Source organism: Mirounga angustirostris, unplaced genomic scaffold (assembly GCF_029215605.1).
Source record: "Mirounga angustirostris isolate CCGP_5_RB_7025 unplaced genomic scaffold, mMirAng1.0.hap1 SCAF_6, whole genome shotgun sequence".
NCBI classification, from domain to species: Eukaryota; Metazoa; Chordata; class Mammalia; order Carnivora; family Phocidae; genus Mirounga; species Mirounga angustirostris.
Genome location: NW_026991714.1, coordinates 147,741,815 through 147,755,762, shown reverse-complemented (window position 1 = coordinate 147,755,762; position 13,948 = coordinate 147,741,815). Strand labels below are relative to the sequence as shown.

The 13,948-nt window shown below is 51.4% G+C and overlaps 1 protein-coding gene across 10 annotated transcripts in view; it reads left to right on the top strand.

The window, feature by feature from the left end:
* Nucleotides 1-13,948, top strand: part of CTBP2 (C-terminal binding protein 2) — a 157,610-nt gene that overhangs the window by 104,962 nt on the left and 38,700 nt on the right. For 6 of the 10 annotated variants that reach the window (XM_045879043.3, XM_054508455.2, XM_054508457.2 and 3 more), the window contains one exon: nucleotides 3,915-4,074. The exons of the other annotated variants lie outside the window; for them this stretch is intronic. In XM_045879043.3, the coding sequence (XP_045734999.1) occupies nucleotides 4,017-4,074 (58 nt within the window). In that variant the 5' untranslated portion in view covers nucleotides 3,915-4,016. The remainder of the gene's footprint in view (nucleotides 1-3,914; nucleotides 4,075-13,948) is intronic. 10 annotated transcript variants of the gene reach the window in all.

Below are 13,948 nucleotides of genomic sequence, written 5' to 3'. Positions count from 1 at the left end.
CTAAATATGCTGACCTTGGCCTGCCAGCAGGTACCTGGCCTGCTGCCCTGCTGGGTCACTCCCAGGTTGGTGAGCAAGCCTGTGGCCATCACTAGAGCCTTGTAGGATGGGGCAAAGGAGACCTGAGGAGTGGTGCCATCATCCCCTCGGGGATCCCAGCTTGGAAAGGTGGCAGCCGTTGTTGTACCCACGCTGTTGGGGGGCCGTGGGGGCCTTTTCTCCTTGCATTGGATCATCTCAACCTCTCAAGCCGAAACTCTAACCCCCTTGCGGGCAGAACTGTGCAATATATTGAGGATTCATCGTACAGCTTGGTCTCTCTTTATTAACGTAATGTTTAAGTAGATTTCCTTAAAAAGAATTGAAGGTGATTGTCATGGTTTTAGAAGAATTTTCATTTGGAAAGACATCAATTACTGGGTGTAACTTCTTATCGTCTGCCTAATATTTATGGAGACTAGGAATTAGAATAAAGAAACTGAGGGCATATTTTAAAACTTGTGATTTTACGAATGTAAATGAGTAAGGACTCGGGGTTTCTGTGCGTTGTGGAGTTTGGTCCGGGCAGGTGGGCTGTTAATGGTCCTATTCAGTAAAAATCAATCCACCCAGATTTTAGACCTTGTTGGATGAGGGGAACAACCCATTTCTCTTGTACTCGCTTTTGGGTGTTTGTTTTGTGTTTGATAAACAAGCAAGTGGTCATAAAATGAAGTGCACTTCCTGTTTGCTGCCCCTTTTAAATCTCCAGTTTCTCGTGGAAACCCACAGGGAACACATCTCCCACCCTTGCGGCTGCTTTCTGGTGGCGACCAGAATCTAAGTATCTTTCTCATGCAGGCATCTTTCTCCTTCTACAATGAGCCAGATTCACTGACCGCAGACCTTTCAGCCCTGGATCACCCCTCATCTCGAGCTAATGGAAGGTCAGGTGGGCCCTTCTGTGGTTTGCCCTGCAATTTTAGGATCTCCCTTTTGGAGGAGAAGACGACGGTGGTTTTTCTGTAAGATTTGGCATTGGTGATCCTACTTGTGAGAAGACCTGACTTTCCTTCTGACCCTTCTCGAGTTCCACTGAGGTCGCCCTCCCAGCCTCAGCCGGAGGGAGCGGTGTCCACGGCTGGCTACCGCGGGCAAGGAACGTAAAAACATCCCTTTTTTTACAAACACGGAGCCTGCTTCCCCTCGGTCATTACGCAAGTAGGTTCTAGAATTCTGCTCCCCCCTGTGACAACACCATGACCGTGGTTCGAAGTTGTATGGTTTGCACTAAAGAAGGACAGTGGGACACATCCCCCCTCCTTTTTCTCTTCTATGTGTACCTCGATTTGTTGTTAAACACGGACTTGAGTGATGATAGTGGTGATCAATTCAGGGGCAGAAAAGGGCCTGATTTGTGAGTGGAGACCGGTATAAGGTAAAGGCGGATGGTGGCTTTCACAGCGGGCGCTGCCCGGGGAGCCCGGGGCCGGCATGGAGGGCGCAGGGTGCTGGCCATCCCCGTGTGGACACCAGCTAGAGACCGAAGCTCGTGGCTCCACTCTGAGGAGGGCCTGTCCCTGTCATCAGGAAGAGGGGTATGCTAGTTAAGTCCTCATAAATAGCTTGCTCCCCGGGAGAGCCAAGGAGGAAAATGTCACATTTCATACATTCTTGCTTCAAAAGATATACTGAGGGGAAAGGGACGAGGCTCTGTGAATCAGCGGTCACTGCCACGAGGTCCTGACCGGGCTCTGCCTGGTGGCCTTGTGAGTCTCAATTCACTGTCAGCATGGGCGGGTGCCACAGCCAGGGGGGGCCCCACAGAGGGGCCAGCATAGAGACCCCCCCCACACACACACCCAGCCCCAAAAATACCCAGACGTGGGAGTCCATTGCCCTTTTTCTTCTTTTTTTTTTTTTTTTTTTTAAATAATAGGACGCAGACTATTTGTGTAAGGCGATGCCTGATCTTTCTTTGGATTGCATAATCAAGATTCTACTTATCAATTTTTCAGGACTCCATCTAATTATACAAATTAAAATTCAAAGCAAAGCAAAAAGAATGATTAGGCCTCACTTGGGGAATGGGAGGAGGAGGGTGTGAAAGCTGGCTTGCCTAGGATGATAATGCTGTCATTTTTCATCTCTAAGGCACTTCACAAATATTAACTAATTAATTCTCTCACCCCTCGGCTAACACGAGGTTCTGACTTCACGCGGGCATGGAGGAGAGGGGCCACAATACAGCCTGATGAGCAGAACTCGGGACCCAAGCGGATGGAAATTGCCAGGCCGAGCTCTGGGGCCCGGGGCCGCCCCGTGGGTGTCTTGTGAGCACCAGCATTCGTGTGCAGGGTTGAGGCCTTGCTGTCCCTCTGTCTGGGACTCTTGTCTCCAGTTTGCTTGAGTTAGGAACCCCTTTCGCTCCGTGCCTTTCCTAAAGCCCAGTAAAAGCAAAACCAGAATTTTTTATAACGTGTCCCTCACATCTGCACCGGGGACCTCCCAAGTGTTGGTTGACCCACTTGCTTTCGGACAGCCTTCATCCCCTCCCTAGTCTGGTGTGGCCAGTGCAGGTTTGGGGAACTCCCCAGGTTTGGGTAGGGCTTAGTATCCCTGGGATGTTGCATTAATTATTTATGTGATTGGAAATTGTGCTTTTTCCTAGCTCTTTTAAAAAAAAATCGTGTAATTATTGCCATAAATCTTTGGGGTGCGCCTCATTGCTGGGAAATAAGCCATTAACTACCAGGAAGTCTGCCTTCTCCTAGTCAGACCTGTATTCTGACCTTTGATAAAGTAACTCCCAGCGTTTTTGCATAATTGATGACCATACATAATAATCCTCATTATTAACCCTGGAGCCTCACTTTTGTCTTCTATCCCCCTCATTTGCTGGGTAACTAAGGACAACTTTTTCTGTGCGTGTGCATGTTGTTAAAATAAGACCACAGCAGTGAGTCAAAAAAGCTCGGACATTGTGGGGGGCAGATAGTGACTTGGGGCCTCAACTGGTACGTTGGATGAGCAGGAAGTGATGGTCAGAGTCTTCCAGAACACCCAGCCTCCCTCCACAAACGAGCTGGGCAGCAGCTCCCCATTCCTCGGGTGGCATGTGGCTCTCCCTCTGGAGACTCCTGCAGCCCTCAACCCAAATGGGAGCCACCCCTCCTCTGCCTCGTTTCTGCCCGAAATGCCACGGGCTGGCGTGGGCCCGGTCGCCGCTGCCCGGTGTCAAGGCCAGCAGCCTGGACACGGCCGTCACGATGCCATCTGTGGCTCCCTCCAGATGCCAAGGAGGCCCAGGAAGGTGGCCCTGGACCAGCACTTTGCTTAAGTGGTTAGGTGGCGCGTGGCTTCCCGCCCCATCCTCTTACGGTGGGGTCAGGGCCAGGTGTCGTGCTGAGCAGCGGCTCTCGGGGGGAAGTCGCGTAAACTGCCTGGTGGAAGGCCTTGAGAGAACTTGTCCTGCAGCCCCAGCTGGGTGTCTGTATCTCAGTGCCAGTGGGCCTGGGACCTGATCCCCTGATGCTGTCCCCCCCGAGGCTCCGCCCCTCTGTTCAGCACAGGGCAGGCCCAGCTGGCCCCATAGCGTGGTCTCTGGCGTCGGAGTACGAATTACTAACAGGTCAGGTTGTCGGCAGTTGGCGTGGACGGCCCTGAAGTTAAAAGCACGAGCTCTAGATGCTGCCATTTACTGCTTGCAGACGCAAGTAACAATCGTCTTGTGCGTCCGCTCCCTTCCTGTCTGAGACGGAGCGTGGGAGACCGGGACAGCGGACTAGAACCACCTCCATCTCCCGTGTTGGAGGGAAGAGAGCGAGCACTGGTGGCAGCTCCCCTTGCAGGAAGGGGCAATAAAATCCTGAATGACCTGTTGTCCTTGCCCCCAGGCTGTCCAGAGAGTAAGGATTCTTTTCTCCTTGTTTCAGGGTTCATAGTGGCGTAATGCCCGCAGACTCCTGCGCGTTCCCCTAAGTTCTTAGAGGACCGCTTTGCCTTTTGAATCAGAGAGTTGCAAAGTTCGATAAAGAATGGCCCTTGTGGATAAGCACAAAGTCAAGCGACAGCGATTGGACAGAATTTGTGAAGGTAAGAGCCAGCGTGATTGGCGGTTTGTAACCAAAGGTGCGTAGTCCCGCCCTGGAACCCTCGCCCCGCTCACCGCTGACCCGTGGGGACCTGGTTCCCGGTTCAGACTGAAACCCACTGCAGCCAGAAACCACCCCCGGCCCTAGCACCCCCCACCCGGGTCCTGGGCCTGACCTGCCTGGCCCAGACCTGACCTGCGCGCAGGGGTGCCCGGCTCCCGGGGGAGGGGGTGGGGCTAGGAGGACAGCTGGGGAGGGAGTGGCCCTCCATCTGTTTCTTGCGCACACCCTAAGGTCACCCTGCAGATGAGAGGACACCATCTAACAGGGCCATCTTTTTTCACTTTCTGAGGTTCTGGACTTTTATCTGTTTCCGATTAAGGTATTCCCAGTGATGAATTCCAAGATACTCCTGAAGAGCCCAGCGTTGCCCCTCATTATGTGTTCACATCCCTGGTATCTTTGAAAATGTCTGGAAGTGTTTTATTCATGAAAGGAAAAATAAACATAATTAAAATCTAATGGAAACCTGGGGACGAACCTCTGAGATGTTGATTAAACACCATCCCCTCCTAATCAGGGAGCGGGAAGAAATCCAGAGCGCACGGCCTCGGGCGTGGGGTTGAGTGCTCCTGGCAGCCATGGCCGCGCTGCCCACTGGGTCGGCCCAGCCTTGTGACTGGTGACTTGGCTGCAGGGTCTGTGATGGGGGCTGCAGAGGACAGCCCCCCACCACCCCCGCCCGGCAGGGTGGGCTCTGCAGCTCCCCCACCCCGCACACGCTCGCACTCTGCTTGGACCACCAGCTGCGCACATGGAACGGTTGGTCCAGCCGCACGGGGTGGAGGCATCAAGGACGTGTTGTACCGGATGACTGTGTGCCCGGCAAGAGCTCCGTGACACCAGAGCGTAGCACTGTTCACTGGCCCTCCCATAGCCCTGGGTTCTGCTGCCGTGTCGGGGGTTTGGGATTTAAAGGTTTTGCTAAACATGGCAGAAGTTTGAAACCTACAGAAAGATCGATGGACTAGAAGGGACACTGAGACTCCCTTCAACTGCATGTACCAGCTGAGAACATTTGCTGTCACTTGCTTTCCTATAGATGTACAGATAGTGATACGTGTGTGTGTATATATGAATGGATGGGTGGACTTTCCAGAACCATCGAAACGAAAGTTGAAGATGTGGCAGTTCACTCCCAAGGACCTATGGCATGTGTCCCCTTTTAGGACCTCTCCTGATGTAAACACAGTGCCATAATCCCCCCCCCCCCCCGCCCAGGGGACTGAACCTCACTGCAGCATTCTCTAATACAGACCGCCTATTTTCATTTTCCCCGTGCATCTGTTTCCAGCTGCTTGGTTTGTGCAGAAACTCATCAAGGGACCCCTTTAGTTGCCATGTCTCCTTGGTCCCCTTCGTCTAAACATTTTTTCTTGGCCTTTTTGACTTTCAGAAGCACTGACACTCCTTGAAGAGCCCAGGCGAACTGCTTGGTTGGTCGGGTCCCACCATCTGGGTTCATCCGATCCTGTGGGGATTTATTCAGTTTACTTCTCACCTCTGGTGGAAAGGTGCTTCGTTTTAGGTTACTGTTCGGAAAACTTAGTGAATCAACTCTCCAAGGCTCGTAGGCAGAATGCCTGTGTGCTGATTTTGCCTCCACCCCCACCCCACCCCAGGATCCCAGGATTTATCTAGACGTACCCCATCGGGGACGAGAATGGGATTGGGGAGCCTGTGGCCTTTCCCCTCTATATTGTTAGGGCTGTCCGCAAGGGCAAAACCATTGACGGCTCTTTCAGACCCCCTGTCCTGAGCATGATCCATCGACCTCCCACCCGCTTTTTATAACTGAAGTTTCAGTATCTGCTTCATCCGTGAATGACATTCCTGAGCTGGTTGCGGCTACCATTTTTAAAATTTCTCAGTAGGTGCCATCAAGACAGACATGTGAAATTCACTTACTCGGGTGTTACTTGTAATCCACGATCCCAGACGTTGGCTTGCTGTCCCGTTCTGGGTAACAGCTGCTGTAAGGTGGTTCGTTTGTGACCCTCGTGTTGAGGCACCGACTTAGCAGGTTTTTCGGGCCAGGACAGGTGGTGCTCATTTCCCAGCTGCGACCAGTGAGGCGCAGAGCAGTCGGTCTGTGTGCCCCTGAACCCGGGCAGTCTGCTGTTGCTTATCTGGTCTTTCTCTCAGATCAGTTCCGTGGATTCAGTTCCTCCTGAAGGCCTCATGCATCTGCATCTCTGGCTTCTGACTGTTACCAGTATCTGTTCTGTAAACCCGAGCTGACCGCTCTTTAATATTCTTCTAGAACGTCCATCACGCCCCGCAAACTATGGTCTCCTTCCCTCTGCCAATGTCCACCCCGCCCCCCAGGACTTCCTATAGCTCCTTGTTTTTGATTTTTTTGATTAAAAGCATGAAAGCTGCCTTGCTCTGTTGTAGCCGCTCTGGGTTCATAGGAACTTTGTCATCTCGGCTCTTGGTCTCTGGGAACAAATCTCCAGAATTCTGTCCTCCCGCCTACCTCAAGACCCCAGCACAAACCCCGGCTGTGGGATCCCATGCCAGACAGGCCCTCCTGGGTCCCACTCCTTCCCCCTCCCTCACTTTAATGAACACTTTTGCTCCAGCCTAGCCAGTCTGGTGGAATCTGAGCATTATCCCTGCATGGATGCTGCTTCCAGAATTCCTGCCTGCCTTCCAAGGCCCAGCCTCTTCCTCCTGGAAACTTCAAGGTCTCCCTGTGGCCACTCCTAGCCACTCTGCCCTTTGTGGCTCTGAGTCGAAGCCAAGGGAAAACAGGGTAGAGGGCAGAATCGGACTCGGGCTGCACCTTCTCATTTCCCTCCCCCACCCCACCCCCACCTCCATGGGATGTTTCTGTCGTGCTTTAAGCACAGAGCAGAGTATAGCTTTGCTTCTCACCAGCCGGTCTTTGGGACTCCATCCAAATCAGTTGGAATAATGGTCTTTCAAGCTGACTTAAAAGCCAGATTTTAATCTTTCTTTTTAAAGTGACCGCTCTATTTTGATATTTATAGTTTGTTCTCTGCTCTTACTAATGCCTGATATCAAACAGTCCTAGAGTGCTGTTGTGTAAGAATTCTTATGGAGCAGGGTGTGAAAACAGGCACTGGTCAGGGCCAGGCTGCCATCTCCCCTTTTTGGTGTATAATTTAGGTCTTGGTTTCCCACTCTGTTAAGTTTGCTGGCATAATTGATACATTGCATTTGCGAATTGCACCATCAGAGTTTCACTGTGTTACTACATCATGGCAGAGCTGGTGTAATTTTGCCCCAAATATCTGTTGGTCAGAGAAAGGGCTTGCTATCATTCAGTATTGCAAAAGTAGCCCAGAAAAGCATTTTCTGGAAAGCATTTTCTGGGTTTGTAGAAGGGTAATATACCAGAATGGCTTTGCTGATGACTTTTTGTTAGAACACGTTATTATGGGTTATGGTAGAATAAATCACTAAACACCATCCTTTGCTGTGGCTATGGAGAATGTAATTTGGAAAATGTAGATATTTCATCTTACTTTATTTTGTTGGAACGTCTTACACACGTGGAAAAATGGTCTTGGTGATTGCATGAGTTGAGCTGTGATTAGCACCCCCTTTGTAACATAACTCAGGAGAGGACTCTCCCCTTCCTCTATAGGAGAAAAGTGAATGATGGGAACCTCCTTTTAAATAAACCATCCTATCCAACATGTCTTGTCTCTAGGATATTTTCATGATGAGCATAGAGGTAGAAGGAGGTGAGAAGGTGGGCTGGTTGCATGGACATGGGGAAAATAGAGACCAACTGCTATCCGTTGAACACAGGAGTAGTTCTACATTCTGGGAGTCTTTCTATGTCAGTTTCGTCACCAAGGAGGACAAGAGGAGTCAGAAGATGTTGCACAGATGAGGTAAAAGAAGACTTTCCTTCAGTGGCGTTCTCCTCTTCTCAATGGGATGAGCGTGTCACTGTGAGAGAGTACTACATCTCAATGTGGCGTGCCCCTAAGAAAGTGTATTCATGGTCCCAGAATATCCTAGAAGCAAAGATGTCTCCGAGCCTCCAGGTTTTCCAGATGGCTGAGGTGGTAGAGGCATTGGGGCGCCTGGGGGATCTTCCCTCACAGCAGCTTTCATTCCACTGCTCACACCCACGGGAGCCCATAGAGTGGGACTGGCTGGTATTTCCCTACAGATAGAGAGGAGTCAGCAGACTCAGACCAGAATCACTTCGTCTTCTATTTGTAGGCTATTTTGTTGTACCTGTTTTGGTCTTGAAAGCACTTACCAGCACTTTGTACAGAAACCGTGTTGAAGCTCGCCATCTCTAGGTAGTCCACGATCGTTTCTAATAAATACCCATTTTTAAATAGCCCCAAAATGTGGATTTTAAAAGGGGGATTCATAATGTTGCCATACATTATAATTATATGTTTGGCTCAGGCAATTATGCACATTTCCAGTAATTATGTGATTAGCGATAATTACATTAGCTATGTAAATATACAATAGTCAACTAGACATGACTTTAAGCTCCAAGCATAGACAAATAGACCGCAGCAATGTGCTCCATGTAAAGGATCAGTGAAGGAAGGGAGTGTGGTCAAGTTGAAGCTTAATGGAAGTTATCTGCAAGGGATAAAAATCCACATTTTCCCTTATCTGGTCATGGCTCCTCCCCTGGGGTGCCCGCTGTCTGTCAGCTAGGGATTGGGTTCCTAGAACTGCGCACATTCAGTCAGGCCCTCACTTTCTGCAGATGAGAATCAGGTTAAGTGTTTTCTTCTCTATTGCTACTCACCTGTAAAATGCAGACTTCAGCGTCTCTTTGCACTTGATTCACCAAGTGGACTCTCTCGCTGCAGCTGCCGGATTTCTTTTAACTCCCCATGTTTCCACGAGCAGCGTGTCAGGGCCGCCCGTTTCCACCTGGGGTGTGGGGGTGTGGTGTTTAGCTAGTGGCTGGTGCTTCTGCCCTCTCTCCCAGCACAGTGGATCTTGCCCTCCCTCAGGTTGGCAGCACTGTCTCTGTCCGGGTTTGGGATCAAACCTCCCGGGTGCCCCAGAGCCCCCAGCCTGCTTTGCTCTGGGTGCATTTCATTTGGTCACAGCACCTTTGAGGAAAGGCTCTTTGCTTTCGGGCTCAGTCAGCACCTCACAGGAACCAGGGTTCCAACAGACCCAGGCCTAGTCTCCTTGGAGTAGGTCCAAGGGCAAGCAGAGCAGTCCTGGCTTTTGCAGAGCCAGAGACCTGCACACAGTGCCCCCACACAAATGTGGAGGATGTCCCTGGACTTAGGTAGGTCCCAGTTGCAGGGATTTGAGGGGACTATGAAACCAGAACCCCAGGATACGTTTGGCTGCCAGCTCTTTGTACTATGACTCCTTTTTCAGAACCTACGAGGGATACACTGAAATGAGGCTCCTGCTTCTGATTGATTTACCCTCAGGCCACCAAACTGTGATTTTATGAACATCCTGATGTCAATGGGGCTCCTGCTATATAACAAAGCTTGGGGTCTTTGGCATGCTTTCGGTCTCCGGGGAGGCTTCAGGTGCCCAGCCGGGTCCAGGCAAGAATCCGGCTTGGCCCCACCAGCGGGGCGGTGAGGTCACGGGCGGAGGGGGGTGTGTTCTGTGCACCCATGTGCACCTGCTCTGAGGGATCGCCACTCCTCCCTGTCCCTCTTGCCCTGTTACTCGCTCATTGGAGGGCCTGGGCTCGTTTCCCATGTCCTGGCTGGAGAGGTGTGTGTACCGAGAGGGTCCTTCCCATTTGCACCCTGGAATGGATGAAGCAGATTCCCAAAGCAGGGTGGAGAGTCGGTCTCTTCACCTCCTGCAGTTGGTCTTGGCAGACCATCTCCTGACGGCCGTCGGGGCCCGCGTGCTGACGCCGTGCACGGCAGGCTGAGGCAATGTGGATTGTTGGCAGGCAGCATTGGAGAGCGGGGCCGAGGGGCCTCCTCTGATCTCAGCTCAGGGCCTGCCGTGCACAGACCCTTGCAGGACCCTCGCCAGGTGAGCGCCTGTGCCCCGGCGTGGGTACCGCATCCTGGTGACTGCGCACACCTGTCATTTTCCCCCATCACCCAGTATGTGCCTTGAGGGCAAGGACTGGCTGTCCCCATCGAGTCCTGTGCCCTGTGCAGTCACACCCATCTGGTCACTGTTGAACGAACAAGCATGTGATGGAGAAGAGGACATGTCAGGAGGGACAGGGTTCTGTCACCTTAAGTGAGAAAACCATGGACTGTCTGTGCCAGTTGATGTAGTCCCTGGATTATTTCGGTGGTCTGCCCTTAATAGGGGTCGATTTCTTTGGACTTATGGACAAAGGGACAGAGAGTGAATGAAAGAAGCTTCCTGGAGGTAGGTTATTTGAGCTGGACCCTGGTGAATGGAAATGATTAGGGCATCTCAAAGATGAGAGGAAGGAATTTGGGAATGTTCTGAACCCCATACAGGGGAAGGGACATAAAACACAGATTGTGATGGAGTGAGGCGTGGCAGCGTCGGGCTGGGTTGGGGATTACCCGAGATGCTGAGATTTTGCAGGGTTTTTGCTGTTATTGGAGGTTTTTTACAGAGAGGAAGGAAGGAAGTGGTTTTCGTCTAGCGCCTGCCTGAGCAGACCTTGTGTGCGGAGTTGTCAGCTTTTCCTGGTAATTTTTGTCCTGTGGCTTTTTGCCCAGGCCTGTATCCCAGCTTGGTGTCCCAGCACACACTTTCTTCCCCACTCCCCCCAAAACACATCCTGAAAGAGGAATGGACTTTTTGCCCCATCATGAGTGGGAATCAAAACTAATTTTCATAACACAGCTGTCATTTTATTTATAATCTAGTTAAGAAGTCAAGACAGGAGCAACATGCAAGCCTTTGTTTTCCCTTTTTGAAATGGCTAAATCTTGAGTTACGTGCTGGCTGGGACCGTTTTGAGGACCGCTGATCTTGGAAAGGTTGGTTTGGTTACAAGGCTCCATTTCGGGTCTGGGGTGCACTGATGATCTGAAGCCTCCACCTTTCTACTAAGAAATGGGGAACGTGCATCATGTATCCCAGGAGAGTCGGTGCTGTCATTCCTTTGAGGACTGAAATGATATCCGGACATTCTGATTTTCTCTTTGCATTCGTGAAGATGTGGATGCAGGCTGCCTTAAAACCCCACTACAGGGTCCTGTCTGCTATTTTACCAGCGCACTTGGGTCCCCCACCCCCTCTGATTGAGATGAGGCAAGTAAGTTATTTCGATCGGGGCACTGGGGGAACAGAAGGACAGAAAACTTTGAAGGCAGGAAGCTGTTTTTAAACATAAATTCTAAAACACTTGACAGAAACAAAACAACCAACACAGCCTGTACACATTGAAAAGTAGGAAGCAGGATGTCCTAGGCCTATTTTTGGCTCGGTTTCTGCCGGAAAACAGCGCGTAACCCACTCACTTGCGCAGTGTCCCCCAGGAGATGCAGCCTGGGGATGGCAGAGGTGCGGGCGCTGCTGGGGCTCCGTCCTGGGATCCAGCGGGCACAGGGAAGCTTCCAGGGGGTTCTCATTTCTGCCTTCGCTTTCGGATCTGCCGTGGTCTCGTGGCCTCGAGGGTAGAGAAGGACCAAGAAATGGAAGGCCAGCCAGCAATGCCCCAAAGCCGGGCCTGGCTGCCTCCTGAGGAGGGTCAAGCGTCGATGGCCACCAGGCGGGCCGGAAACAGCACAGCTGTTGAGCGACGGGCAGTCAGACCCGGCGCCCTTCATGTGAGTCCAGACTTCAGATTGGCTGACTCCACCTCCTACTTGATATATACGGAATTCATTTATGAACGAATGTGAGGCTAGCCTTCCATTTCCCATTCTTTTCAGGCAGTTTCCTGGGTCACCGTAGTGGTTGGAACATGTGCTTGTTGGTGGTTCGCCCAAGGACTGCTCCGTGGAAGGGCTGGCTGGCTGGCTGTTCCCTCCTTGATTTTCTTCCCTGTTCGTCTGGAACCTTCCAGATCCTCTCTCAGCACTGCACAGGGAAGTGAAGAATTGGCTCAGGGTGGGTGCTGCTTATAGCCCCGGGGGTTGCTATTTGGGTTATTCTGTATGGTCAACTTTCGCTTGGGTTCATTTTGTCTGCAAGAGAATTTGGCTTGTGTCTCTCTCAATTTTCAGAAGATGGCATTTTTTTTTTTACTCGATGCAATTTTCTGTAGTGAAACTCTTTGCAGGATTAAAGAGTTAAGTCTCTGAGACTCATTGCTCTTTCAGAAATTGGTCCCATCTTGCTTTATTTAGCCAACATGAGATTTTCAGAAAAGCGGCTCTCTCTAAAAGACTGCAATGTGCTTTAAAAAAAAAAAAAAATCTGCCAGAGTGTTTAGGAAAGTGTGAGTCCAGTTACAGGTGTTTTTACCTAACACAGGAAAACATCTGTCATAATATTTGGTGCCTTGTGGAGCCGGGGCTGCGTGAGTTTGGGTGGCTTCCAAGCAGAATGGGTTGGGTGATGGCAGGGAGACCCGGGCCTCCTCGTTCGGGTGCAGAGGGTGGTGCCCACCGTGCAGCTTCGCCCCCCACTGCTGCCCTACCTCTGGCATTACACCTTCTGCTCCTTCTCAAAAACCCGTTCGTGGTTTCTTTTTTTTTTTTTTAAAGATTTTATTTATTTATTTGAGAGAGAGAGAATGAGAGACAGCATGAGAGGGAGGAGGGTCAGAGGGAGAAGCAGACTCCCTGCTGAGCAGGGAGCCCGATGCGGGACTCGATCCCGGGACTCCAGGATCATGACCTGAGCCGAAGGCAGTCACTCAACCAACTGAGCCACCCAGGCGCCCCCCGTTCGTGGTTTCTTAGGTTGGGTACACATTCTTCCAGACAGTCCTGCTTCCATTGGAGAACTTGAACTGTGAACGTGATGTGCGTAAGCCAGGTGAGCCCCTCGAGCTACCCCCACTGCAAAGAGATGCTGCGCAGGCAGCTCTCGGGGTCCATGCACCTGCCTCTGAGGGGATGTGTCTGCAACATGAGCGGGGCCCCTGAGCCCTAGAGCCACTGGATGTTATGTTTCCTTTATTACAAGACGGGAAGAAAAGGAAATGGCCAGATGGGCTGACCCGAGGCCTCAGGCAGTTTCCATCATCAGCTCTCGGCAGGGGGTCCCCGGCCCCCCACTTAGAGGGCTGGCTGGCACAGTCCAAGTTCAGGAGTGACTTTCCAATACTCAAGTAGTTAATTTTATAGGTGACCTTGTCAATACTTGGGAGTTTGGGAAAATCTTAAGCAAATAATAGGATTACTGTGTTAAAGAGGTTTCCTTTTCCAGCACCGGGCAGAGCTACCCAGGGTCAGTGCAGGGGATTCTGGAAAGTGGAGCGTTAGCTTTGGGGTTTGACCTGCGCCCCACACCCTATGGCCCTGGGCAGGGCACCCCAAGCTCCATCGCCAGCATCTAGGATGGGACATAGTCATACCTGCTTATAGAATTGCTTATGGGCGGAGCACCTAGAGCAGGGCCCGCCTGGTACAGACATTCACAGAGGTGGACATCCTCTAGTAAGGAAACTGTAAGAAAGACGTCATACCAAAGATGCCTGGTTTCTGGTCACCTCTGAAGGGTAAGGACTGCGGTTGTCCATCCTGCCCAGCCAGACACGTTCTCTAGCCAGTGGTGGAGGAAGAGGTGACAATGGGGCGCATTGCATTCCCCAGAGGGGCCTAACAGGCCCCTTTTGGCGCCAAAACCCAAGACTGAAAGGGGAAGAGGTGACGAGGTAGATGTGGGCAGAAGCTGCTCAAGAGTATCTGCGTACGGCTGAGGTGTGTCTCCCTGACCCAGAAGTTTGTGTCCTGGGCTCCTTCTGAGACGGGTCCCCGGTGAGA